The sequence below is a fragment of the Myotis myotis genome, unplaced genomic scaffold, assembly GCF_014108235.1.
Source record: "Myotis myotis isolate mMyoMyo1 unplaced genomic scaffold, mMyoMyo1.p scaffold_m19_p_10, whole genome shotgun sequence".
NCBI lineage: Eukaryota > Metazoa > Chordata > Mammalia > Chiroptera > Vespertilionidae > Myotis > Myotis myotis.
Genome location: NW_023416314.1, coordinates 43,846,443 through 43,874,403, shown reverse-complemented (window position 1 = coordinate 43,874,403; position 27,961 = coordinate 43,846,443). Strand labels below are relative to the sequence as shown.

At 50.2% G+C, this 27,961-nt stretch overlaps 2 protein-coding genes across 3 annotated transcripts in view; one reads left to right on the top strand and one right to left on the bottom strand.

Annotated features, from left to right (window-relative positions):
- The window catches only part of DNHD1 (dynein heavy chain domain 1), a 54,603-nt gene that overhangs the window by 19,427 nt on the left and 7,215 nt on the right, over nucleotides 1-27,961 (bottom strand). The window contains exons 4-23 of the mRNA XM_036326874.1: nucleotides 26,032-26,235; nucleotides 25,842-25,952; nucleotides 23,899-24,055; nucleotides 20,124-20,378; nucleotides 19,878-20,015; nucleotides 19,703-19,754; nucleotides 17,715-17,971; nucleotides 17,381-17,624; nucleotides 14,400-14,557; nucleotides 13,437-13,929; nucleotides 8,765-8,892; nucleotides 8,462-8,660; nucleotides 8,024-8,115; nucleotides 7,328-7,526; nucleotides 5,240-5,365; nucleotides 4,831-4,928; nucleotides 1,834-4,717; nucleotides 1,457-1,634; nucleotides 1,107-1,299; nucleotides 592-880 (exon numbers count right to left, since the gene is read on the bottom strand). Coding sequence (XP_036182767.1) covers nucleotides 592-880; nucleotides 1,107-1,299; nucleotides 1,457-1,634; nucleotides 1,834-4,717; nucleotides 4,831-4,928; nucleotides 5,240-5,365; nucleotides 7,328-7,526; nucleotides 8,024-8,115; nucleotides 8,462-8,660; nucleotides 8,765-8,892; nucleotides 13,437-13,929; nucleotides 14,400-14,557; nucleotides 17,381-17,624; nucleotides 17,715-17,971; nucleotides 19,703-19,754; nucleotides 19,878-20,015; nucleotides 20,124-20,378; nucleotides 23,899-24,055; nucleotides 25,842-25,952; nucleotides 26,032-26,235 — 6,455 coding nt within the window. The remainder of the gene's footprint in view (nucleotides 1-591; nucleotides 881-1,106; nucleotides 1,300-1,456; nucleotides 1,635-1,833; nucleotides 4,718-4,830; nucleotides 4,929-5,239; nucleotides 5,366-7,327; nucleotides 7,527-8,023; nucleotides 8,116-8,461; nucleotides 8,661-8,764; nucleotides 8,893-13,436; nucleotides 13,930-14,399; nucleotides 14,558-17,380; nucleotides 17,625-17,714; nucleotides 17,972-19,702; nucleotides 19,755-19,877; nucleotides 20,016-20,123; nucleotides 20,379-23,898; nucleotides 24,056-25,841; nucleotides 25,953-26,031; nucleotides 26,236-27,961) is intronic.
- Nucleotides 1-27,961, top strand: part of RRP8 (ribosomal RNA processing 8) — a 68,445-nt gene that overhangs the window by 34,147 nt on the left and 6,337 nt on the right. Inside the window, exon 8 of one of the 2 annotated variants that reach the window (XR_004970399.1) lies at nucleotides 8,454-9,384. The exons of the other annotated variant lie outside the window; for it this stretch is intronic. The gene's annotated coding sequence lies outside the window, so the exon portion shown is untranslated. Of the gene's footprint in view, nucleotides 1-8,453; nucleotides 9,385-27,961 lie in introns of those variants that run through there. 2 annotated transcript variants of the gene reach the window in all.

Genomic DNA, 27,961 nt, shown 5'->3' with positions numbered 1-27,961 from the left:
AATTTGATAAGGAATTGCCACACTTTTTTCATAGTGGTTATATCATTTTACAGTCCCATCAGCAAAGTGTGAGTTTCAGTTGCTCTGCATTTCCCAACACTTTCTATTCTCAGTCTTTCTAATTGTAATCTTTCTAGTAGGTTTGAACTACTATCTCATGGTGGTTTTAATTTGCAATTCACTGATGCCTAATATCATGGAGAATCTTTTCATGTGCTAATTGGTGCCATATCTTTCTTTCGTGAAGTGTCTGTTCTTTTGTACATTTTTAAAAATGGAGTTTGTTTCCTTATTGAGTTGTACATTATTTTATATATTCTGAATATAAGTTTTTTGTCAGATATATGTATCATGAATATTTTCTGTCTATGGCATGTATCTGTCCAGTTTGGGCAATACTACTTATCAAAGAGACTGTCTTTATACCATTGTATATCTTTCCCTCCTTTGTCATAAATTAATTGACAATATAAGCGAGGATTTATTTCTTGGATCTCTATTCCATTCCACTGACCTATTTATCAGTTTTTATGCCTGGAGGTTCAGGCTTCCTGGAGATATTGCCCTCCTTCTCTCCTCCCAGCTCCTCACCAGAAGCAGCCAGGTGCAGATCCTCCAGCAGGAAGAGGAGTGAGCCTTTAGAATTCAGGGGCTGCCCAGACCTTGGGCTGGCTTGTGCTTGGCCCTGGACCCCTTGGCTCAGCAGAAGGCGAAGGTGGGTGGTACTGAAGGCAGGGTGGATGGGGGTGTAGATGTAAGGGTGATGTGGTTCCACTAGCACCTCCACAAAGGCTGACTTCCCTGTTGCTGCCTCTCCAGCCAGCAGCACTGGGTGTCCCTCCGTCAGAAGCAGGTCCACCACATACAAGAGTCGTTCAGTCTGCAGGACAGGAGCAGGGCTTACTGTGGCAGCTCCAGACAGTAATCCAGCTGAAAGGAAAGGTCTAGGGATCTTGTCTTAAAGCTCCACTTGCACAATATTTCATGTATTCTTGCAAGTGTGAAAACATAGCAAAGAAAGGGAACAAATAGGCCTAGCTGGGCCTAGAACGTGGACTCTCCCAGGAGACCCCCTTGAGCCCCAACCCCAGCCACTGTCCTCACACCTGGGGAGAAGGACTGAAGGTGCCCAGAGATCCCTTGATGCGGCTGCCCACGTATTGCCCAGTGAAGGGGACCAGAGTCCCATCTTCCGGGCATAAATGAAGATCAAACACCGAGGCTGAGGGCGATGGCTCAGGATAGTTGGGGAGGTAACTAGTAGAATCCCTCAGGAAGGTATCAAAGGCGGGCCAGAGCCTGCTCAGACGGACACACAGGCAGAAGTGTCAGAGAGTTACAACAGTGCCGTTTGTGACACACTCCACCCTCCCGGACAGAGATCCCCTGGGTTTGCCTCCCACCGGCCAGTCCACCTCAGCCCTCTGCATCCGCCACTCCCCACCCCTGTAGATACCTGGAGGGAAGGTGGGCTCCAAAGCCCCAGATCAAGGCAAAGAGAAAGCTGTTGACAACCAGCAAGTGCTCCCTGCGCTTATTAAGCACATCACTGCTGTCAGCCCGGGACCGGGTAGGAGAGCTGCTTTTCGAGGACTTGAAGCTCGGGGTTCCAGAGTCCCTATGACTGAGGTCTTCTGCAAAGGACACTGTGGCCAGAATAGGAGCCCCGGTAAGAAGTGGGGGCAGGGGAGGAGAGTTGGTTCGATTACTTCTCACTTTCAGTCCCCAAGCCCAAGTCCACCAAAGACCCTAGCCCCCAGGCTCCAGCCATATGCCATTGAACCTCCAGGCCTCAGAGATCTCAAGCCAGCCCTCTCTTTCCCTTCCCTTCACCTGGGACATGTGTCTCCTCATCTATGCGTAGGTGGAGGTCAAGCAGGCAACGCAAGAGGCGAGCCAGGCTGGTGATTTCAGCCACACCTGGGCAAACAGCCTTCTGCCCATGTGCCTGCAGCACGGAGCTGGCACCCTGGCGGGTGAGGAATTGGAACGTTGCAGGCACCAGCACTTCAGCCAGGTGGTTGAGTTCGGTGACCGTGTGGGGTTGCAGGCAGTACTCCTGAGGCAGGGTTGTCATCAGGGCTCTAAGCATCCCCTTCCACGTCTGCTCCCCACCACACCAGACTAGGGCACAGCGGCCCACCACTGCGGGGGGCATTCCTGTGGCATCTCCCACTTCCATCAGGAGAAAAGTGTCCGGGGATCGTTCTATCTGCTGACCACAGGGGAGGATAAGCTGGGGGGGCTCACGCAGGAGGCAAGTGACAGAGTCCAGCCAAGCAGCACTGGAGACCCCATCACATATGATCCAGTGCTGGGTCCCCACTGATCCCTGGGCCTTGCTCTTTGGGTCCACAGCCTTGCACTGACTGGTTGCACGAAGCAGCCTGGGGAGGATGCCTTGGTGCCAGCAGGGGCCCTCTTGCCATCCCAGGAACTCCTCGGGGCAGAGGACGCTGGGATACAGGTGTGTAATTTCCACAGGCAGACGGCCCTGTGTTGAGGTGTCCTCCATGGCCGCCAGCCGATTCTGGATCGTAAATAGGCTGTGCCAACAAGTGGTCTTGCCGCTGCCTGCAGGGCCCAGGAGCAAAATGCCCGAGGTGTGGCCCAGGGCCTGGCTCAGCTGTTCCAGGGAACCCAAAATATCAGTGCTGGGATGCAGGCCCGCCTGCTGCAATTCCTCCACAAGCAGTGGCTTCTTCAGCCCGTGGGCCACAGGCTCCGCCAGCACTTGCCTGGCCCTGGGGAAGATCCCACAGAGCAGCTCTCGGAGGTGGTGAAGGCGGGCCCCGTTGAGGATGCTAAACAGAGGTGAGCGTAGCAGGGCATGCAGTAGGGCCCTCTCCTGGGCGGCAGCAAGGCCGAGGGACAGCTGGGATGTGGGGTCCTCCTTGGCCACATTTAGAGCCTGTATCGTGTCTGCGAGGACCCGCTTGAACAGTGGCAAGCGGCAGGGCAGGGGCCCAGACACCAGCTCACGCTCTAGGGAGAAGAATTTGGATAGACGGGTAGCCAGGAGGGAGGCCTCCCGCATCCCTGCGCCCAGCAGAGTCAGCTCTGCCAGTTGCTGCAGGTTGGGCAGTGTCAGTGCCACAGGACGCAGCAGCAGGCGCAGGTTGGCAGGCACAGCAGGGCTCAGGGAACGCAGCGTCAGGAGACAGCCATAGCCAAGGCGCATGTCCACGTGGTGTCTCTCAAAGAAACCCCTGCCGAGGAGCTGGGGGTGGGTTGGGTCGATGGTACTGGTGCTTCGGGAAACCTGCTGGTACAGCGGGACATAGAGTCTGTGCAGCTCAGCCAGGCGCTGGCCCAGGGCAGAGAGCAAGCCGAGCGGCAGGTGCTGAGCAGCCTCCAGCAGCAGCCAGGCGCCACCCTGCAGGGCGCCGTTCAGGTAGTTGCTCAGACTTGGGGCTTCTATCTGAGGCAAGCAGGGCATTATCACCAGCTGGCGCCCCAGGGCCTGTGCCAGGCTCTTCACCATGGCTGCCTTGCCCATGCCATCAGGGCCCAGTAGGGTCCCACAGGCCACCTCCTCCAGGGCCAATAATAGTGCCAGGGCTGGCCACTCAGGCAGCAAGCTGGGCAGAGACCCCAGCCTGGGACCTAGGTACTCATAATTGTACAGGAAGGACCGGCCCAGCACATCTATCCAGCATGCAGCTGGTGACAGAGAGGTGTCCGTAGATGCAATGGTCTTGAGACTCTGTAAGGGGCTTTGGGAGATGATGTGAGATGAACCCAGGTGGTACTTGAGTTGGCGGGCCCAGTGGAAGTCTGTCAGATCACTGACCTTGTGCTCCTTCAGCAGCTGTGCTATATCCCGGTGAGTCACGGCCATGGCCACTAGGGCACTGAGCAGGCTGGTCTCGCGGACAGAGGGCAGGGGCTGCCCAACCTGGTAGGCCTTCTGGGTCCGTACAAAATGCACCAGTACCTCCAGCTTGCACACATGTTTGCGCACCATGGTCAGGGTCTGCCCCTCAAGCAGAGCCTCCTCCATCTCGGCCCGCCATACCACCTCCTCTGCCACCAGCACACACTGCCATGGAAAGGCCTTGACTAAATCCAGCCAGTTGTGGGCATACAGTTGCGAGGACAACTGGCTTCGCTGGGGCAGTTCCTTGTCTAGGGATGGAGTCAGAGCCAGACTGCGCTGCAGACGGGCAGCCACACAGCCCTGCAACCTATGCACCAGTGCCACACGCAGACCCTTCTCCAGGGAGGTCAGCCACTTGGGGAGATCCGAATGCAGAAGGAGGGGCGGCTGCAGCTTCACCTTCTCCCCACCGGCACCGAGCACCGCAAAGCCCTCCACCTGAGTCTGTAGGCTTGGCTTCGACTCCGGGGCATCCGTGTGCTCACCAGTTAGGCTGGCCTGGAAGCTCACAGCCAGCACATGAGGAAAACAGCGTCGTACCCATATCTGGGCCTCATCGGGCTCCAGTCGGGCGACCAGCAGGTCCACCAGCTCACTGTCACTGAGGAAGAAAAGGCGGGGGAAATGAACACAGAACTCATAGAGCACGCTCTTCAGAGCCGTAATGATGCCCTCCAGCTCCACCGAGCCTGCTTGCAGCATCTGTTGCAGCTTCTGGCCTTGGAAGGAAGAGTTCCGCTGAGCACCGGGCACGACGAGTGAGAGAACCAGGGGGTCAGCCACAGAGGTCTGCATCAGGGTCCGGTACTGATCATCTACGGCCTTGAAACGGGAGTTCTGTGGTGAGGGAAAGGGGAAAAGTGAGGGCGATGTGAAGAAGCACCTCCCCGCACCTCTGCACCCCACTGCTCAGCAGCCTCTGTCCACCCTGCCTCACCCCCCTTCCCTACCAGATCAGAACTGGGAAACTGGATCTTCATCTCATGCAGAATTTTATTCAGAAAAATCCACTTCTGCTGGAAAGTCACCCACACCGCCAGTATGTCACCTGTGTGAGCAGCCAGAGCAACACTAGGGGAATACTAGGGCTCTGGCAATGGGGTCCAGCCTGTTCCTGACCTCTCAGGTTGTCCCACCCCAAAATATCCTACTCAGCAGGACCCAAGGACCTCGCCTGGAGGAGAGAAAACTTTCACTGTGAATAAAGACGTGGTGCCCTCGGCCCAGGCAGTAGCCCTGAAGGAGGTCCTTACTCTGCCTTTCAGATCTTCCCCGCCCAGGCCCCACCTCTTGCCCATCCCCTCTGGGCCATCCCACTTCAGGTCCCACACATAAGCCCAGCTAGAGGCCTGCACTCACTCAGGTCATGCAAGATGGTCATCCACTCCAAAGCTTTTTTGTGTAAGTCTCCCGACTTCTGGATGGCCAGGATCTTGAACAACACCTGAAGACTCTCCTGGATAGAATCCTGCAGGCTGCTGTAATCTAAGGAAGGGTGGGCTCACTGAGCTGAGCTGGCCGTCAGGTGAGGCAAGGGCAGGAGGGGCTAAGGCCCCAATTCACGGACACAGATCTCCAGCTTTCTCTAGAACAGTGATCGGCAAACTGCGGCTCGCGAGCCACATGCGGCTCTTTGGCCCCTTGAGTGTGGCTCTTCCACAAAATACCGACTTCTGCGCATGGGCCATGAAGTTTCAATTGCACTGTACGCACGCCCGCATGTGGTATTTCGTGGAAGAGCCACACTCAAGGGGCCAAAGAGCCGCATGTGGCTTGCGAGCCGCAGTTTGCCGACCGCTGCTCTAGAATACCCAACCACTTCTTTTCTGCCACTAATTGAACTGTAGGCTCACCAAGAGCCACAGGGTGTTGGAAAACCTGCTTATGTGAGTTATAATTTTGATTACAGAATTTAATCTAATATTATGTTAACCACTGAGATGTATGGGTGGGGAAAAGAGCTATTGGTTCTGTGGAAACTATGCAAGGCTTCAGTAAAGGTGAGTTGATAAAAAACATATTAAATTAGGTATAGGCCAGCCAATTTTCAAAAATTGGAAAATTATAATAAAAATCTAGAAAAGTTCTGGTCTCAGGTAACTTCACAAATGTCTTCATGGCATTGCTCAACTTTACAGAAACTGAAATTGGAAATAGTAGACAATGCATGCGTGCAAGAAAGGAAGTGAGAGACTTCTGCCAATTCCCTAACTAATACCACCTTGAGTGCCTGTACCCATGCTATTCCCTCTCCCTGGCATGCCTTTCTCCCCTTGCAATTTGAGAAAACTCCTCCTCCTTCAAAAGTCAACAAAAGGCCTCCCCACAAGGGAAGGGAAGTTTCTCTGACTCTTCCTGGTCCTTTGAAGCTGCTTTCTGAGATTCGACTGCCCTTAGTTAGGTGCTCCACCATCCACGTCTCTCTGCGCTCTCTTCTCTCTCTCTCTCTCTCTCTCTCTCTCTCTCTCTCTCTCTCTCTCTCTCTCACTGGACTCCTGTCTGGAAATCTCAGGGTCTCCTGTGTTTGGCTCAGCAGAGGCAAGTGGGTTTGATGAGGAAGCAAAAAAGGGATGAGTGAGAAGGGCAAGAGGTCAGACAGCAGGACACATGCTGGAGGCGTTGACATGACCATGAGGTGTTTCTTAATTCACTCAGGAAGGGGAGGACCTTTGCTGACAAGGCCAGGCATTGCGTGGGAGTGAGGGGCCGGGAGCACCATGAATGACATCGTCTCAGAACAGAATGATGTCGCAGGCTGTCCAGCACGGACGGGGACTGCTGGGGTCCAACCCCAGCAGGTCCAGGGGTCCCCAAAGGTGTGGACGGAGTTGGCGAAGAAGGAATGACATGGAGACAGCGTTCAGTTGATCAGCAGCCTAGCCAGGATCTCTAGCCAGGATCTCCAGGCAAGTTCTGGTCTGGATCTCCAGCGAAGTTCTGGTGTTTATTGTCTTGTTACATCCATATTTATACCAGTTGATTTTAATCCTGTCAATTTCTATTGCAAAGGTTAGGGCGTTTCTTATCTCCATTCCAGGGAGTAAAGATTATGTAGCTTAAGCGTGATTGTTTGTAGTTAAAGTGATTAACTACGCGCCTGGCACTTAGTTAAGGAGTTTTATCCCCTCCCTAACTTCAGGGAAAAATCCCTACCTGGGGAAACAACCTTTCTCGGAGAGGTGACCTTGGTTAAAACACACAGCGCTAAGGGGAGCAAACATATTAAGAACAGTATGCTATATACGCCAGGTCCCTTGAAATATATGCTATGCAGATGTTTCTTTCCTGCAGCGACTATGTCAAGCAGCAAGGATGGACCGGCTTCCAGCAGGGAACCTGGGCTAGAGAAGCCAGATCTGGCCAGATCTGGCCGGGTTCGGTGGATGTGGTGGCTGAATATGACCGCCAGCGGGGGACTTTCACTGGGCCACAAGGGCTGGGTCTCACCTGAAAGGATGAAGGTGCCACTATCCTGGGCCATTATGTCCCTGTGGAGCATTTGCTTCTTGGAGCGCCCCAAGGCGGAGGGCTTGCAGGGCACGTGCAGGATGAAGTTGAGCAGGCGCAGCTTGCGCGCTTCCCAGACCTGCCGCAGCTGCTGAAGGGCCTCTTGGGCCTGAATGTGCTCATTTTCATTCCGCCAGATCTGCAAGAGCTGGGGCTCAGGAACCAGGACTGGGCAAGGGCTCAGGGAATAGCACTGGAACAAGGGCCAGGCTCAGGGGAGTGCAGGTCTCAGAGACCATCAGGCTTCGAAGACGGGCCATCGGCAGCACACTCTGACCTAAGCTGCTGCCTTGAAACCCACTATGTTGCAAGGCTCCAGCTGGTTCTCATGCTCTTTTGGGGCAGAGTAAGTGTTGGGGGACATCTGCCATTCTGTGTGCCCACAATTTTGGGGCTGCCACCTACTTCCTTCCCCTGGTGGGGAGGGGCGTGCATACTCTCAGTCTCAGAGAGTCTGAACCACCCATCAGATCCCCATATGCTCTAGGCAGGCCAGCAATCTCAACCCCACCCCACCCACCCACAAGCCAATATCTATTATCCCCGTGTCTCAAGGGGCTGCTGGACCTTAATTGGCTCTATTAGAGCTGAGCAAACAGAACCTGGGACCACCTCCCTCCCTCCAGAGGGCCTCACCTGATTGATTTGATCTGCAAAGTCCAGCAGTGGACAAGTGAGCAGCTGGCCCAGTGTTAGGAGTTCTACGTTGAGACTGCCCAGCCCTAAGGCTAGAGATAGAAGGGACAACAAGTCAGAGCAACACCAGTATATGGCAGGTCTGGGACCCAGAGCCCAGCCCAGCCCAGCCCAGCTCCCAGACGGCAGATCTGAGTGTAACATAGAGCCAAGAACCCCGAACCCAAAGTCCTGCGCACAGTGCAGAGCCCAGAGCTCAGACTCCAGCCTGAGCCAGCCCAGGTTAGCAGGGAGGACCCACATGGTGCTTTGGGGGTAGCAGGGAGCAACCCAGGGAAGAAAGATGTTTCCAATAAGAATGACTGAGCTGTTGCATTGTTCTAACCCCTGTGTCCTTCCCTTCCCTTCCCCTCCTCTCTCTTACTCTTAGAAACATACCTCGAAGGAGGACTTGGAAGTTGAGGCCATGCAGCTGGAGGCTGCTCAGCTTGGTGAGCAAGGGCAGGTAGATGTGGAACTCCTCCAGAATGCGGATGCAGTACTGCAGGACTGGGTTGTGCAGGCCCATGGTGGCATTCAACCGGGCCACCTCTGTCAGCCAGCCCTCTATCTTCTCCTGGGCCATAGGCAGGCTGAACTGTAGGGAGAAGGGCTCAGTGTCAGCTGGAGACCCTCCCCCACCTCATCCCCCCTGCAGGCTCTCCATTCCCAGGCAGGAGTTCCAAGGAAGGGTGTCAGCACCTTGGCAAAAGCCATGCACTTCCAATCATTGATGTTTTCAGAGATGACTCGGTACAGGTGCCAGATGCTCTGCTGATGCAGGATAGGATGGATCCCACAGATTGGCAAGGGCACAGGACTCTCATCCCCTGTGGGACAGGGCTGGCTGAGGCCTGGGTTATGTGTGGGGGCGAGGGCGTGGTGGGGGATGGTCAGTCAAGAGCCCATGATGACAGAAGGCAGGGTCCCAAAAGTGCCAGGGTTGGGGGGCGGTGGGGGGTGGTCCAAAATTGTTTAGTAGAACAATGGAGGTAGAGACAATCCAAGGGACAGTTGTCCCAAGGACAGGCTATCTGAGACAACCCAATGGCAGTACAAGGGAAGGCTCCTCTTCCATTACTCTCCATCTCACTCACCCGGCTCAGGCCACAGCAGGCTCCTTACTGTGGCTCAGGTCCCCAGGGGCTCTCTCCTGCCGAGGGTCCTTGACTGACAGATTATTCTGGAGCCCTGTTCCCTCAGAGAACCAGGTGCTTCCGCGCTCACCAAATTCAAGCCCTTGCTCAAAACTCTCCTTTTTAATGAGGCCTAAGCCACCCACTTCTTTTTTTTTTTTAATTAAATCTTTATTGTTCAGATTATTACATTTGTTCCTCTTTTTTCCCACCATAACTCCCCTCCTCCCAGTTCCCGCCCCACCCTCCGCCCTCACTCCCCACCCACTGTCCTCATCCATAGGTGCATGATTTTTGTCCAGTCTCTTCCCGAATCTCCCACACCCCTTTCCCCCCCAAGAATAGTCAGTCCATTCCCTTTCTATGTCCCTGATTCTATTATGATCACCAGATTATTTGTTCACTTGATTCTTAGATTCACTTGTTGATAGATGCATGTTTGTTGTTCATAATTTGTATCTTTACCTTTTTCTTCTTCTTCCTCTTCTTAAAGGATACCTTTCAGCATTTCATATAATACTGGTTTGGTGGTGATGAACTCCTTTAGCTTTTCCTTATCTGTGAAGCTCTTTATCTGACCTTCAGTTCTGAATGATAGCTTTGCTGGATAAAGTAATCTTGGTTGTAGGTTCTTAGTATTCATCACTTTGAATATTTCTTGCCACTCCCTTCTGGCCTGCAAAGTTTCTGTTGAGAAATCAGCTGACAGTCGTATGGGTATTCCCTTGTAGGTAACTGAGTTTCTTTTTCTTGCTGCTTTTAGGATTTTCTCTTTGTCTTTTGCTCTTGGCATTTTAATTATGATGTGTCTTGGTGTGGTCCTCTTTGGATTCCTTTTGTTTAGGGTTCTCTGCGCTTCCTGGACCTGTAAGTCTATTTCTTTCACCAGGTGGGGGAAGTTTTCTGTCATTATTTCTTCAAATAGGTTTTCAATAACTTGCTCTCTCTCATCTTCTGGAACCCCTATAATTCTGATGTTGGTACGCTTGAAGCTGTCCCAGAGGCTCCTTACACTATCTTCGTATTTTCGGATTCTTTTTTCATTTTGCTTTTCCAGTTGGGTGTTTTTTGCTTCTTCGCATTTCGACTCTTTGACTTGATTCTTGTGCTCCTCTGGTCTGCTGTTGGGAGTCTGTATAATATTCTTTATTTCAGTCAGTGTATGCTTAATTTCTAGTTGGTTCTTTATCACAACATCGAGGGTCTCATTAGATTTCTTGAGGATCTCACTACATTTATTGGCGGCTTCTAGACAGTTCTTAAGAGACCTTAAAAGTGTGGTTCTGAACTCAATATCCTCCATTGACAGTTTTGTCCTGTTTCTTTGTCTCCGCATTTTTTATGCTTTCTTGGTGCACCCCCTAGTGGTCTTTGTGCGAAGTCTTGTTGTAGTTAAGCCTTAATTGTTGTCGGCAATACTGGGGGTGATTTGACCTCCAGGCTAACTGGCTATGAGAGTCAGCTGTGTCTGCAGTGGGAGAGCTTCTGTGCTGGATCTCTAGGGTGGTGCTAATCTAGCATTTGCCTGAGGCTATTTGGCAAATGGCTCTGGGCAGGGCTTGGGCAGGGCGGGTCCCTGGGGATCTACAAGGCAGGCGGAGCAAGCAGTTATGGCTGCTCTCAGTTCCGTCCCTAGGGGCTCTGCCTCACAGAGTCCCAGCAACCGCTGCAAACCTCGGAGAGAAAACTGCCTTCGAGTTCCAACCGAAGCCAGATAGTCCCGCTTCTCCCGTTTGAGTCTGGGTCCCTAGAGACTCGCCCGGATCTGGAGCTCAGAGTCTGAAACTCCCTCCCGATTGAAAACAACAACCGCGCCCTCCGCCGCCAGCCCGCTCCGCGCGCACTCCGCACCTCAGTATTTCACTTCAGCACTGCACCTCCTCTGAGTCTGGGTATGATATTCTCTTTCCTCCTAGTTGTAGAATTTCCACTCAGCCAGCCTTCCTGTGGTTCTGGATGATGTCCGTTCTGTCTTTAGTTGTTTTTTGAAGTGGTTGTTCGAGGCAGCAATCACCGGTGTTAACCTATGCCGCCATCTTGATTTTCTCTCTCCCCGCCCACTTCTTGAAGAACATTCCCCACATTAGTGTGGATAATACATTCTGGGTTTTCCAGTCATTTAATTTGAACTTTGGTGCTCAAATTGTCCCAGATTTGGCCAGTTGGTGTCCCTTCTGTGTCCTTATGACATGCTCCCATCACTTTTTTTTTTAATTTAATTTTTATTGATTTCAGAGAGGATGGGAGACGGAGAGAGAGATAGAAACATCAATGATGAGAGAGAATCATTGATCAGCTGCCTCCTGCACATCCCCCTACTGGGGATCAAGCCCACAACCCAGGCATGTGCCCTTGGCCGGAATCGAACCTGGAACCCCTCAATCCGCAGGCCGACGCTCTATCCACTGAGCCAAACCAGCTAGGGCTCCCATCACTTTTTAAAAGAAGTTAACATTTCCTTACTTTCTGGTTGAAAAGATATTCCAGGCTCATCTTATACCTGCCCTGCCACAGCCCTGGGATCATCCATTCCCTGAGGAGCCCTGGTTCCTATCCACAGCAATGATATTAGAAACCAAGACGGGGCACAGTGTGGTGCCTTGCTATTATGGACATATGCTTATCTCCTTGTTCATGTGCACATAAACATGCACACACATGCAACATGTGAATGTGTGTTTTAAAATACAATGGAAATTACAGAGTAGATACTACAGAAAGTGGAAGCTTATAAAACAAACACAATATTTCCCCAGAACTAAAAAAAAAAAAAAAAGAGGTGATGATAAAGAAGATAAAAAATGGAGGGGTGATCCAGAAAATCCAATATACAAATAAGAATTCTGGGAGGAGGCCAGAGCAAACGTAAGAACCATTTTAAGTAATTGATAAACATATCATCTACAAAGGGGAAAATAAGATTGATATTTGTCCACAATGCTACATGTCGAAGACAGTGATGTAATACCTAAACTTGAGGAAAACCTCAGAATTCAATATTTAGCCAAGCTGTGATATAAGGACATTAGAAAGGGCATTTTCAGCATAGGAACTTAGAAACGTTAACCCCTCTAATTTTCTTCTTAGAAAAACAAACAAACAAACAAACAACCTCAAACATGACAGCCCATCCAAGGAAAGAACAAAAATAATGAAAAGATGTGGTATTTTTAAAAAAATGGTAATTCATAAACAAAACCAGGAATCCTTAGATGTCCAAATAGTTGCTAACATGGTTATAAAACAAAGCAAAGGTCAAAAGTAAAGAGTAAAAGATGCCTAATGAAAAATAAAGGTAGTTTTAATCATCTTGATCTAAAATGATTTTAACAAAACCTGGAAGTCTGGTGAGGAGACAGGGACGAAAGAAGTGAAAGCCATGCTGTGGGGTTTCCTGGGCCTTGCACTACAGGGCCTGCATCCACTGCTGTGCTTTTTCACAAACATCCCCAAAACTAGCAGGAAAGGTCAAGGCCCGCGGTCAAGGTCAGAGTAGAGGATGAGGGTCTCCTAATACTTAGCTAAAGAAAAAGTCCCTTGCTTGAGGATGGTCCCAGTGTCCAACATCTCACACTTGGCCAACAGCCCTGAACTTGGGAGGCCCACAGGGAGAGGTGGTCATAGTGAGGTTGGCCAAGAAGCAACTGAGAAGCAATGTGTCTTTGAACGGACGGAAGTGACTGATAGAAGTGGCGGCACCGGAGGAAAAAAGGAACCTGAGCCCACACTGTTCTTTACAGGCAGAAGGGAAGAAGCGGCACCGCTGCATGGAAGACGTACGACCAGGAGCTCGGTGCTGTGGGCCAGTGAGGCCCCAGCAGCTGACCCCACACCACACTGGCTGGAAGCATGAAGACCATGTTCACTGGGGCCTGCTGCCCGGCGCAGGGCTGGGTTGAACAGGGCTACATAAAGGCTGGTACTACTATAAGGACGCCTTCGCCTTCTCCTGCACAGGTTTAGCCCTCTGATCCCATCACATCCTAAGGGAACATTCCCCTGTCTGTCTTCCCTCCCAGACTATGATGAGTCCTGTCTCCCCATCCTAAGCACTGCACTATATCCAATGTATGAAGATTCTGTCCTGCAATTTTCACATATAAAAGAGACCAGTGAAGGTATGAGATCCCCGGAACTTGCTTAGGGGCACACAGGACACAGGACCTTGAGTCCAAACCCTCCTCTCAGCTGGGGGGTTGCTCACAGGGTGGGGTGGAGGGGGCGGGGACCCTCGGTACCAGTGAAGGTGGTGTAGGCGTGGTGCAGTTCGCTGAGGTAGCTGGTGGTATCCTGGAACTGCTGCCCCAGGGCGATGAGCTGGTTCTCCATGCTCTTCTGCTCCTGTGCAGGGTCCAGGTAGGGGCTGGACAGGGCCTTCCTGATCAGGCCATCCAGCTCGGCCAGCGCCGCCGCCATCAGCTGCTGCAGCTTGGGCACGATGACATGTCGCTTGCTGAGCAGGAACTCGGAGGCCTGGCTTCTCTCAAACTGAAATGCCTCCCACAGATCCAGGAGCTGGGGGGCAGGCAGAGGGCAGTCAGGTCCACGTGCTGGTGAGGGAAGAGGGCCGGGAGGGAGGGGTGGCTCCCCGGGTTGCCTTCTCACCGAGATGTCCAGCGCCTCGGTGTCCGCACTGAAGAGACTGAAGTGGTTGCGGATGAGCTCGTGGAGGGCCCGTATGTATTCCATCCGTTCCTCCAGCTCGCTGTACTGCTCATGGGCCTTGTTCAACTGCAGGGGCCCGCAGCATGAGACCGGCACCCCACCCACCCCCTCCCGCCACAACCCGGCAGCACCCCGAGGAGGGGCACGCCCACCTGCTGGAGGCTGCAGACTCCAGCTGTCTCCCTTAACCCAATGGGAGCAGGGGCAGTCTGAGGTCACGCCCCATCTCATCCAGGCCTCTCTGCAGACAGCACTGCTCCGCCCCCTCCACATCATTACCCTGCAACAGGGCAACTGATCCCTATCTGACTGGACAGGAGCAGACCTTTGCCTCTGAACGCAGGACAGTGTCTCTCTCTTCTCCTGGGGGCCTCCCCCTGAGCCAGGAGAGCAGGGCGAGAGGTAGCAAGGGCAGGTCACCCATGTGAGCGCAGTCTAAGAACCTTGGCCCTGCTGGGAGCTCAGCTGAGTCCTGCTGAGTGTTCGAGCAGGATGGGCCCCGCGTAGGCTGGGAAGGAAGGAGGGGGAGGGCCCACCTTCTGGGAGCACCGGGCAATGGTGTGAATGTCAGAGTTGATGATTTGGAAGGCTTCGATGAAATCTGTGAGCTCCTTCATCAGTTGCTGGCTGCGGCTCCAGCTCTCGCCCTGAACGTGCTCAAGAATTTCCTTCCTGATTCTCCCCAGCTTGGATTCTGAACACAGAGGAGGGTGAGGTGTTAAGGGGTGCACAACAAAAGGGGTGCTGAGGGAGCAAGTGGGCCCAGAGTGGGAGTGGGAAGGGGACACCAGACCATGAATTCATTCCCTCGCTCACTGAACGCTTACTGGAGCCCGGCCCAGTGTCCGATCAGCTGCTAAGCACCGGGGCCTGTGCTGGGCCCGGGTACACAAGAGTGAGTGAGTGAGACAGAAAGGGTTTCCAGCCGAGGAAGCTTACAATATGGTGGCAGAGACAGATACATAAACAGATAATCAAAAACCAATGTGATAAGTGCCCACGAGTCCTCAACCTGGCATAGTGAGAAGAGGCGAGGCCCAGGGAGGCTGGGAAAAGCCTCAGAGAGGGGGACATTGGAGCTGAATGTGTTGAGCAGTTCATGCTCCGAGGGGCAAAGGCACAGCACATAGATGAAACATGTGCAAAGGCAGGGAGATGACATGGTTATGAATAGCAGAATCCCCTACTGCAGACGAGGGCCTTCTGCCTGGGGAGTCTTACTGCTTCTGCTCTGGTAGAAGAGATAGCGAGAAGAGTGGATCATCGGCCTTTTCCTTTTAAGGGTGTAAGGAAAGAGGATACGGGGCTAGGGGATAAGCATGGGAGCTGCCTTTGGCAATAGGAACAAGCCTATTGTGTAGAGGGCAGGAATGATATCAAGATGGGACCTCATCAAACCTAAGATACTACCAATTGTAGGAGGTACCATTCTTTCATAGACCACAAAAAAAAAGAAAAAGTGATGCCATCTAAACTCTGACATGCCATCCGTCTTCATATACCCCTTAAGTTCAGAAATGTTAAAATAATGCACAGAAGAGCATAGAAATATGATATAAACAATACCACAAAATACAGTGTCACTACATGCCCGATACAGTGTCAACTACTTTGCCTGTATGAACCCATTTAATCCTCACAAAAACCCCTCTGAGGTATATATTATTATTGTCCCTATCTTACAGAGAAGCAAACTGAGGCTCAGAATGGTTAAGTAACTGTATCAACATCACACAGGGCAGAGCAAGGATTCAAACTCAGACAGCCTGGCTCCACTCTGTTACACTTTTTGTTTTGTTTTGAGGGGTGAAAAGTAAATCAGCTTATCCCCTAGGAGCATCTCTTCCACTGCAAAGGGGGGCAGTGAGTTCCAGGGACACGTAATTGAGACATACTGGGGATGGCCCTTCTGGGGTCTTGGAGGACGTAACCAAGAGGACTGGGCACCAAGAGCTGAGAAAACCAAGAGAAAGGGAACCTATTGAGGGGCACACAAGGTAGAAGAGAGCACAAGGATGCAAACTTATCCTTTTCTAACTATCCCTCTGGCCTACGGCAGGAGCTAGGCCATTGCCACGGAGCTGCTTTTGGACCTGCAGCATCAGGCAGTGAAGGCAGAGAGGAGCTCAACAGCGACACGGTGTGGCACCAAGGAGCAATGACTGATAAAGTGCCACGTTTAGGCTGAGGTTAGAAATGGGGGGGGGGGGGGGCGGTAATAGATTTGAGAAGTATTTAGGAGACAGACGCACGGAAATGATTTGGCGACAGGTTGGATGTGGTGGAGTTAGGGAAAGGAAAGAGTACAGGATGAAGTTAAGCCCTAACCGGTTTGGCTCAATGGAGAGAGCGTGGGCCTGTGGACTGAAGGGTCCCAGGTTCGATTCCGGTCAAGGGCATGTGCCTTGGTTAGGGGCACATCCCCAGTGTGGGGTGTGCAGGAGGCAGCTGATGGATGTTTCTAACTCTCTATCCCTCTCCCTTCCTCTCTGTGAAAAATCAATAAAATATATATTTTTAAAAAGGATGAAGTTAAAGTTTTGATAAGAACAACAACTCACCATAATTATATCATTCACTGTTCAAGGGAGCCCAGTGAGGAGAGCAACAGAGTGGCAGGATAAAAGGGTAAACTCAGCAAGAAGGATTACAGCAGACAGAAGAGGATAAGTGACATGAAAAAATTAAGCGCCCACTGCATGCCATACTCAGTGCTGGGAATATCACACATGATATCTCATTCAATCTTCCCTGCCATGACCCTGGGAGTGACTTCCATTATTTTGCCTATGTTATAAATAACACTGAAGCTCGGTGACTTAAGGTCACACACATCAGTGGAAAACAGAGCCAGGATCCTGAACCCCATGCTTTCTCTCTCCATCTGCTCTTTTTGAAGAAGCCAGTTGACTCTGGACTAAGACTCAAGAAGCGAACAAACTAGAAAGGGCACAGGCTTTCCAAGTACCAGTGGAGCAAAGGCTGCCCTGAACAGGGTCAGAACAAAAGCAGGCCAATCACAGGCCCTCCCTCTTCCTTCCTTGCCAGCTTGAACCCCCTGTACATTTAGGACAGGGCGAGGGGCGGAGGGGAGCACTTTAGGCAAATGCTTCATCGGTTGAAGAGCAAAGGCAGGGAGGGCTGGGCAGGCCAGGACTTTCAGGCAAACTCTTTCAGGCCCCAGCTCCCCGGCCTCCCACCTCCACAGAGAAAGCATAGGCCTGATAGTCTCTCGTCCCTGCAGGTAATGGACACTAAGATTTTTCTCAGTTGCATTCGGTTGAACTCCGCGCCATAAGAACAGAAAGCGTCAGGTGGCAGGAACCTGGCTCCCCGGGAGAATGGGGAAGAGGCAGTTGCACAGGGAAGGGGCTGGGACCTGGGGCTCTGGGAAGCTCTGCAGCTCCAATGAGGGGCCTGCAGCTCAGGTCCCCGGCGCACATTCCAGACACCAGCAAAGCCACGTGGATGAGGAAAGGAGGCAGGAGAAAAAGGAGGGAGGGGAAGCAGCACTCACCCAGGCTGGCCTGTATATCATGGCAGCTCAGCAGCAGCAACCTGCCTTTTGTGATCAACTCAATAGGCATCTGGGAGACGCCGGCCTGCCAACTGTCCAGGTGGCTCACCAGCGTCTGGTAGTTGCTGATAGGACAACCTCTCATAGACTCCAGCTTCTGGGGCCCCCAGGCTTGCAGAAACTTATACATGCCCGTCATCCAGTGATGGTCCCGGCAGAATTCCTGCACCTCCCACAGCATGTCCTAGGGGCAGACAAGGTGCTGAGGGCAGAGGCTGGTGGCTGTGACGGGGCTTGGCAGGCACCCTCCCACTCCTCACGTCTCTGTACTCACCACCAGCAGGGCCTGTTGTATAGCCAGCGCCTGCTGGATTCGAGGGTTGTTATTTAGGTCCTCTTGCAGCTGCTTGTAATTGGGGGGCAAGCACTGGCTCCGCAGCCGGTATCCACGGACCTCCAGCGCTTGGGTGATGGTGTGAGATTTCCAGGGCCACACCAATCCTACATTCGGGCCACAGAAGATCTGCACAACATCACCCTGGGACTTGGGCATCAGCATTTCCGTGTTCGAGCCCTCTTCTTCACCTTTTTCTAGTGGGACACATGCCATAATTGTCCATGAGTGCCCTCCAGGGCCCCTCCATGACCTCCCTCTCTAAAAGTGTACACACACAAACACACACACACATACCCTGCTCATGAGTGAGTTTACACGTACATCTTATTACAAACACAGTGCACCAGACCCATGGAGGAATTCATTGGTTAGGGCTCAGGTGGGGAGAAGCGGGTTTACTCTAGCTAGTGTAAGCAGGAAGGACATTATAGAACACCAAGTGGGTTGCAGATACACAGAAGAGCTGAAAAACACTCTAGTAGCAAGGGGGTCTGGGAGAGCAGTTTTTAGGAGGAGGTGGGAAAGGGTGTTGAGCGTGCCAGTACTCAGTCTCCTCCTCAGGACCCGTAAACCTGGCCTCCCTTGTAACTTCTTAGGAACTGGTCAATTGACAAAGTCTGTATTCGCATTAAAACTTTAGCCCTAGCGGTTTCTCAGTGGTTAGAACATCGGCCCACCGACTGAAGGGTCTAGGCTAGGGTTTGATTCTGATCAAGGGCACGCCTCAGTTGCAGGCTCAGTCTCGGGCCCCGTGCGGAGGCAACCAATCGATGTGTCTCTTTCACATAGATATTTCCCTCTCTCTGTTTCTCCCCCTGCCTTCTACTCTCTCTAAAAATCAGTGGGAAAAAATATCCTCAGGTAAGGATTAACAACAACAACAACAAAAACACTTTATTAAAAAGGGAGGAAAAGCATCAAAATGTTTAGAAATTAGATCCTTACTAACAACACCTAACATTATAGTGCCTGCCCCCCCCACACACACACACCCAGTGTCAGATCTCTTATCTGTACTCATTTTCTAAGTGAGCTCATCCAGTGTCATGGTTTTAAATACCATCTATTTGCTTCCAAATTTATCTCTAGCTCAGACCTCTCCCTGAATGCCAATCCCATTGAAACGACTGCCTACTCTACCTCTCCACTTGGATGTCTAATATGTACCTCAGGTAGGACCAAAAATGAGCTCTGATTTCTCCCTCCCCAAAACTGCGCTTCCTGCAGTCTTCCAACCTCAGCAAACAGGAACTCCATTCTTCCAGTTGCTCCAGTCAGAAATTTTAGTCTTTGACTCCTCTCTCTCTCAACACACACCCAGCGATCACAAAATCCTGTTGGCTCTACATTAAACATATATCCAGAATCCAACCCATTCTCACCATCTCTGCCACTGCCTGCCCCTCTGCCCAGCCCAAGTCGCCATCAAATCTCACTGTCTTGTTGGCAATGCTCTTCTACCTGGCCTCCCCACTTCGGCTCTTGTCTCTCTCCCTTGCCTCCCCCTTTCCCCTGATTTTGCTTGCGGATGGGATGCTTAGACCTGCAGCTCATCTTGCTGTTATGTGGCAGTAAGCCTGAGGATAAAACAATGGTTTTGTGATTGCAACCTCTCTTACCACGCACACCCCTCTAAGTAGATGTGCCCTTACCTATAGCTAAACCCAGGAAGGAGTTGGGGGAAGGATATAAAGAGCCTGGTGCTTGATGGCGTTTTTGAGCCACTGGACCTAGTCTGGAAGCACCTACCTTGTGACTTCTTGTTTTCATTGTGTAGACCACTCTTATGGGGAGGGAAGTGCTCAGGTTAGATACGCTCCATCCACACCCAAAGCCTGACTCTCTGGCAATGCTATTAGCACGCTGCATGTGCCCTCCCCCCTTCTTCCCCTCCTCCTACCCTCTGCCTAAGTCTCCTTAAATACCTTCAGAATTCAGGGAATCCCCAGAGGTCTTCAGGTCTGTAGACTTCATTACCTGCATGTCACCGTATCGTGAAGGGGCAGAAATGAAAAACAATGAGGGTTCGGACCAGGCTGAAAGCTCCTGAGGATAAAATTTGGGAATTCCTACAGCCAGCCCCTTGCCCAACCCGAATACCTTCAGAGCAGAAACCTTGACATACTGGAGGCCCCCAGTTAGAATCTGGATTATGTCTTCAATACAGGGCTCATGAGACAGCTGGCCACGCCTGTTAAAGACCAGCTGGGCTGAGAGAAAGGGATTCTGCCTCGGGGCCTATAAAGAAGGGTCAGGAGAGGTCGTGGGGCTAGATGTCAGTATCCGCTCCCCGCCAGCTGGCCCTCGACTGCCTGCCCACCTCCACCCATGCCACCACCACCTCACTTTCAGGATGTTGGTCACAAAAGCGGTTATCTTCTCCTCTATGACGGACACGAGGCTCTGGCAGATCATGTAGTGCACCAGGCGGGCCAGTTGTCCCAGCTGCAGCAGCCAGGCCTCTACTCGCTTCAGCTTCTGCTCCAGCTGCTGGCACTGCACCTTCCGCAGGTATATGGAGCCTTGGTCTGTTCCGACCCTCTGGCAGTTCTTCACTCGCTCCTGCAGGCCCTGTTGCATTTGATATGTATCCTCCTGAACCTGCCAGCACCGAGAGTGGAAAACTCACTGGAGAAAGAGGGATGGCCCAGCCGGGGTGGCTCAGTGGCTGAAACAGGAGGTCAGGGCTCGATTCCCGGGTCAGGGCACATGCCCAGGTTGTGGTCTCGATCCCTCGTGGGGGGCGTGCAGGGGGTAGCCAATCAATGATTCTGTCTCATCATTGATGTTTCTGTCTCTCCCTCTCTCCCTTCCTCTCTGAAACGAATTAAAAATTTTTTTAAAAGACAAGAATGAGGGATGGAGAACAAACTGGCAACCCACTGGCCTGTGCAAAATGCTCAGGTCTTGGAGCCGGAAACCTAGAACCTAGATTTACACACAGAGGGCTGCTTTTTAGTAGAGATAGCCCCAGACATCTTTATGTGACCAGGGAAGATGTGAAATTGAGAATATATATTTGAGAGGCCATAATGTATTATTTTGATAGGTCAGGCCTGTCTACTAAAAGCCCCGAGGCAGGGAACTCAAGTAGAAAAATTTGTGCCCGTGTAAACAGAGAGGTCCACACGGCACAGATTAGACAGAAAAAGAGAAAGGTTGGATAAGTACGGCCACATAACTCCAGGATATGGACTCTCATCACTGGGCTGGGTGGTGTGGCCTGTTGACCAGCAGAATACTGCCTTATGTGATAGCAGGAGCTGTCTTTGTATACTGACTCAGGCTTTCTGCGGGAGGTGGGGGTATGTGAGATAAAAGTCTGGGAGCTTCTCTGTGGGTTCTTCTCACATCTGGGAGGGGCCTCATTCCCCAAAGGCTGCTGACAGGTACCACCTCTCAGGGCCTGTCCTGTTGAGAAACAGAGGGGAGATACCAGGAAGATATTCTTGGCCAAATGGACATTTTGTCCTTGTTGCTCTCTTGTCCTTTTTGATGCTCCATAGAGCTTGTAATTAAAACTAACTGGTGACTATGAACTGTTTTCTGCTAACCCTGAGCTCAAATCCAAGTTTTCTGAGACCCAGACATAGGCAGTTGAGACTTAAGCCAGGCATATCATGCACACGTGCCCTCAGACTTGGCGAGATGGCCTCTTCTGTGCTCCAGCAATACTCTCAGTACCGCTGGCCCGGTGTTGCTCAGTGGTTGAGCATCGATTCATGAACCAGGAGGTCAGGGTTCCAGTCCTGGTCAGAGCTACTGGACTTGATCCCCAGTAGGGGGTATACAGGAGACAGCTGATCAATAATTCTCTCTCATCATTAATGTTTCTCTCCTTCCCTCTCCCTTCTTCTCCCTGAAATCAATAAAAAAAAATTTTTTTTTAAATGCTCTTAGAGTATTATGCTAAGTGAAATAAGCCAGTCGGAGAAAGATAAATATCACATGATCTCACTTATATGTGGGATATAATGATCAACATAAACTGATGAACAAAAATGGATCCAGAGACAAGGTGCCAGTGAGCAGACTGTCAAATTTTGGGGAGAAGGCAGGGGACGGGGGCAGTTAGAGATCAACCAAAGGACTTGTATGCATATTAGCATGACCAATGGGCAAAGACACTGGGGCGGTGGGGGCTAGCCCTTGGGGGTGGGAGTGACAGGGGAGGGGTTAACGGCGGGGGGGGGGGGGGGGGAGACATGTAATACTTTCAATAAACAAGCAAAATTGAACATGAAGAAAAAAGTGCTCTCAGTACCAAGTGCTTCCCACTTCATGGCCCCGAGTCCAGTGCGTCTTCATTATCTAGTTACTTGTGTGACTTGCCACGACACTGTAAAATCTTTGAGGAGGAGGCCTCCGGCACACATTTTACTTCTCTATTGCTTAACCCAGTGCCGGCCACTGGCAGTTCCAGAGTAAATATTTGTAAAAGAAATCTGTCACCTTGCATTAAAGAGCTCGCTGAGTGCCAGTTCAGATAAAACCAGACAAACAGTAATTATTACAACAGAATATAATCAGAATACAATTTAAAACCTCACCACTAGGGGGCAGTATCTTCAAAGTTCTGAGGACATTTTTTAAACCTGGAATTCTGAATCTACTAGTAGCCACAGTATCACTGATGTTTGAGAATGAATAAAGACATTTTTAGATATATAAACACTCCACAAATTTACCATTTACAGATTTTCTCTTAAAGAAACAATCACGCCCAATAACAATAGTATATTTCTGACAGAGAAATATGAATACAAGAGCATGAAATGGTCTATGAGTAGATTGAATGAGCACAGAAATTTGTGAAACATATTGTTAATTCTAAATGGGTAGGCTGTAAAGCAAGAATGTTCATAAGAAATCAATTTAAATTCCTCCAAGATTTATTAATATGAGCACATTAGAAAGGGTAGAGAGTGAAGGGAGAAAGAGGAGAGGAAGGAAATTAGGAGAGTGCTAAGGTTCTTATATTGCTTGGGAGAAAGATGTGGCTACAAATTCACACTTGACATTCATTCATTCAACAAATAGTCACTGAGCACCTACTATACAGCATAACCTATAATAAGCACTAGGGCCCGAGGACTGAAGGGTTCTGGGTTCAATTCTGGCCAAGGGCACATACCTTGGTTACGGGCTCAATCCCTGCCAGGGTGTGTGTGGGAGGCAACTGATTGATGTGTCTCTCTCACATCAATGTTTACTTCTCTTTCTGTCTCTCCCTCCCTTACACGCTCTCTAAAAATCAATGGAGAAAATATCCTTGGGTAAAATATATATATATAAACTACCGACTATAAGAAAGTTATAACTAGCTTCATAACATTAAAACAAAGGTGGAACTAGGAACTGGGGGTAGGGAAAGGCCATGGGGCACCTCACCTCCACCTTTGGCCCCATTCAGTTCAGTGCAATGCCAGGTCCAGCTCTTGCTGTCTGGAGGCTAAAGACCATTTCCCCGTATGAGTGTACCAAGGGCCTCCTTCACATCATTTCTCATTTTCACAAAATCTGGGTGGGCCCTCTCTCTCAGAACTGGACTATCTACAGATGGTGATTAGCCGGAGAACTTTGTAAGTCATCCAGCCCCACCTGACAGACAAAAAACCATGATGACAGGTCATGGGGAAGAGGCAAGTACACAGCAGGGCCTCCCGGGCCCCTGGCCGGGAGCATGCACCGCAGATGCAAAGTAGGCAAAGTTAGGAAGGATGCCATCATTGGGTGCTTCTATGAGCCACAGCACCTGCCAAAGTTGCAAGATTGGTTCAAAGATAAGCCTGGCAGTATGAAAGATCAGGATTCCAACTCTCAGATTCCCTAGTGCCCCTGGCACAAACAACTGAAAAATAGATGTTGTTATGTTCCTTCTCCTCCCTGCTCAAGGCCAGGACCAACCCTTAGGGAAAGGCTGAGTCCAAGTCTCTGCCCACCTGTTACTGATCCAGCCAGCCAGGGGCAGAGGCTGCTGTTGCTGGGCAGAACAATGGTTGAGACAACTGCAGAGCCCAGGCCACCCAGGGGATCCCAGGCGAAGCTCAAGCCAAGAGGGAGCTGGAACGCTGGCAGCTCAGCTTGGAGAAAGGGGTCACCATACACTGGAGCCTCTTACCATGTCCAGGATGGACTTGCAGAGCTGCAGACAGTGAGAAAGCAGCTCCAGGGCCTTGTGGTTCTCCTGGGTTAGAGCCCGCTGCAGGTCCAGCAGCTCGTAGCACCGGTCCGGCTCCTGGGGGAGCCAGGACACAGAGTGCAGCTCCTGCAGAAGCCTGGAATCAAGGGCCACACTGGTCAGAGCCGCTTCTCAGCCCTCTCTCCTTGGACACATTTGACCTCTTGCTAGCTCAGCTCACCTCAGAATGAGCAAAGGTTTCGAAAGATTATAATATCCCCAGTGACCGACAGCCACAGCTCCCTCTTGAGGATTCTTTGGAAGAATTCAAGCCCAGGAAGTTTCTGGCTGGGGAATTCTTTGGGAGAGGCCTGGGGTATGTGCAAATGTTTACCCTGAGTGACCTTCCTGCCAGGAGAAAGGGTCAAATAGAGCCCAAGGTCCGACTTAGAAGGAGAGACTACAGAGGCTTCCTCCTTGAACGAGGGGAAGTGGAGGGCTCTACTAGTCTAAATGGATGGGGAAGTTTAAAGATCAAAGGTGATGGACCTGCCACTTCCCTATAGGCCAGTGATGGCGAACCTATGACACGTGAACTCACTTTTGTGGATGACTTTTCTTTGTTAAATGGCATTTAAATATATAAAATAAATATCAAAAATATAAGTCTTTGTTTTACTATGGTTGCAAATATCAAAATATTTCTCTATGTGACACGGCACCAGAGTTAAGTTAGGACTTTTCAAAATGCTTACACGCCGAGCTCAAAAGGTTCGCCATCACTGCTATAGGCTGACTATCCCTGAGGAATCCCACTTCTGTTACCCATTCTCCACCACCCACCCTGAAAATACCACATCTCTAAAGACCCTTAAAACAGAAGGGGAGAGAGAGAGAGAGAGAGAGAGAGAGAGAGAGAGAGAGAGAGAGAGAGAGAGAGAGAGAGAGATGAAAGACCTCCAATGAGCAGAGGATGATCCTAATGGGTGTCATTTATTCGGTAGCTACTATGAGGCACTGAACATGGTACTTTATATTCACAATCTCATTTAATTCTCACTACAGCTGTGTAGTAGAAATCTTTATCTCTATTCAGGTCAAGCCCTTCTGCTTTTGATTAACACCATGATGATTAGGCTAGGCTGGAGGATGCCCAGAGTATAGGTTACAAACTGGCAGCCCACGGGCCACATTCTGACTGAAATGGTGTCTTAATAAAAATTTGAGCTAACGAGGTAAAATTAAGAAATTTTACAACAAAATGTGCATTTCCAGGCAATCCTGAAAAATAAGGTGGCTGACATGCTGGGCCTCTGCTCCAATGGCAACAGTCCATGAGAACTGAGCACGACTGTTCTCTTCCAATGCCATCTCCAGATCACAGTCCCCACACTTTGTCATGTCTTGCATCTGACCCACTGCATTTCTTCCATAGCTCCTGCTTGGGGCCCATAGGCATTTGAGATTGCAACTCCTGTCACAGAAGGTAATTGGAGTGGCTGAGGAGAGCAGAGAAAGCAAGAGAGTACTGAAAATAGAGACAACTAAGCTTTTCCAAAGAAAGAACCCAAGTAATACTGTGGAGTCAACCACCTGAGCTAGATCCCCAGGTGTGATACTTAATCATTGTGTGATCTGGGGTAACCTGGTATAGGAGCGCATTAGCACACAGTGATATGTTCAGAATATATTATTCAGAGGTAAAAAAAAAAAATGGGTTACTTAACAATATGTAAAGTCTGATCACAATTGTATGTGTGATAGAAAAAAGATAGAAGAATATGCAACAAAATGTTCATAGTGGTTACTTATGGGTGGAGGGCTTAAAACTGATTTTCCATTGTGCTTCTTTGTATTTTCCAAATTTTCTACAAGGAACATGTTATTTCTTTTTCTAAAAATGATTTTTAAAATCCACCGAAGTTGTATTTTGAAGACCTCACCTGCTGATATGGAGCAGCGCCACTCCAAAGTGGGGCACAGCAAAGAGCAGATGCCTCCCCAGGAAATTCCGGCACCGGTGCAGCCTCTGAAACTTCACGGTCTTCCTCCAGCTACAGAGCAGAGGGAGTGGCCACATGCAGCTTGCTCTCTGCAGCACTTCCCCCCAACCCCACAGCCATCATCACCTACCAGGCCCAGGCCTTGCGTAAGAGGCAATACTTGAAGAATGGAATGAGCTGGAGGAGTTGCCAGAGGACGAAGTGGCGGTGCCAGGTACCCAGCGTCATTGTCTCGGTGGCCTCCTTAGGATGTACATGCAGGACTCCAAAGGGCGAGAAGATGTAGTGCTCAGGATTCACCTTGTTTGGCGGCACCACCACCAAGCTGTAGGGCCTTTAAAAAGGGGCTCTGATCAGTGGGAGCCTTGGGAACGTGTGCAGGCTTCAGGAAGGGACAAAAGAAAGCAGGGGAGATTTTTTTTAAGGAGACAGTAAATAAGGCTGTAGAAGAGAGGTAAAAGAGCAGAATGATCTTCAAAATAGAAAGATCGATCAACTATGATAAAGAAGAAATAGAAGCCAAGGATAGATGGAAAGAAAAAAAAAAAAAAGCACCTAGCCAATTCCAAGTTCATATCTCCAGACCTGGATACCTTACATCCCATCAAATCTAAGATTTCCATTCATTGTAAGATGCAGCATTTTTTAATGAAAGAAAAAATGCTCCCAATATGATACTCCATCGATCTGTAAGATGCATCGCAATTTCAGGTGTCAAAATGTGGAAAAAAATGTGCAGCTTGGAAATGATAAAATTCATATATCTCTAGACACTGAAATAACATCAGAGACCATCAAAGAATGCCACTTGGAGTAATTGAGAATGGGGAAACGCAAGGGGCAATGAGAAGACTAGACACAGGCCAAAAAGGGGAAAACTGCCACCTCGTGAACAAGGCACCTCCAGAGCTATCTTACAATCCCACCAAATCCTCTTACTGCAGAGAAATGCACCTACATTCCACCTTCAAAACAACTTACATGTAGCTATATAGTAGCGGTATCTTGTTGCAGTAAGCTAGTTAGCTTTCCACCATGGCCAATTGGCATCTCATTCCACATCATTACCACTACAGTACTAACATTACTGCCAGACAGTCATGTGTAGCCGCCACTAGGTGGCAGTAGGTAGCTCATCACATTCCACCAAAAGTGATCACTTTAATTATTTGGGATGGCACTACATGCCATGGATTACTCGTATCCTATTAGTATTTCCCATTGGCAAGGAGCTCATTTCCTGGAACTACTCATGATACCAAGTACTGTATCTGTCAGGGTCCCATCAGGAAAACCAAAACCACAGTAGACAGTATAACAAAGTGAATCCAATAGAGAGAATGTGTGTGTGTGTGTGTGTGTGTGTGTGTGTGTGTGTGTGTGTGTGTGTGTGTGTTTTGTTTTGTTTTTTAATCCTCATCTAAGGGCATTTTTCCCATTGATTTTGTAGAGAGAGTAGAAGGGAGGAAGGGGGAGGAGAGAGAGGGAGAAACATTGATGTAAATGAGACACATTGATCGGCTGCCTCCCGCAAGTGCCCTGACTGGGGTTGGGAACTGAACATGCAACCCAGGTATGTGCTCTTGATTGGGAATTGAACCAAGACCCTTTGGTGTGTGGACAGATGCTCCAACCATTGAGCAACATCGGCCAGGGTGAGAATGTGTTTTTTAGTTTCAGGGAACTGAGAAAGCAAAAAGGGAACACTAGCCGAAACTGGTTTGGCTCAGTGAATAGAGCGTCGGCCTGTGGATTGAATGGTCCCAGGTTCGATTCCTGTCAAGGGCATGTACCTTGGTTGCGGGCACATCCCCAGTAGGGGGCGTGCAGGAGGCAGCTGATCAATGTTTCTCTCTCATCGATGTTTCTAACTCTCTATTCCTCTCCCTTCCTCTCTGTAAAATATCAATAAAATATATTTTTTTTAAAAAAAGGGGAACACTAAGGTAACACAGAGATAATGACTGCAGGAAATGGATGCCAGCACCACAACTAGAGGAGCAAAGGAAAGATGTTTGGGGTCTTAGAAGCTGCAAGCTTGGAGGAGGGGTTGTAGAGTT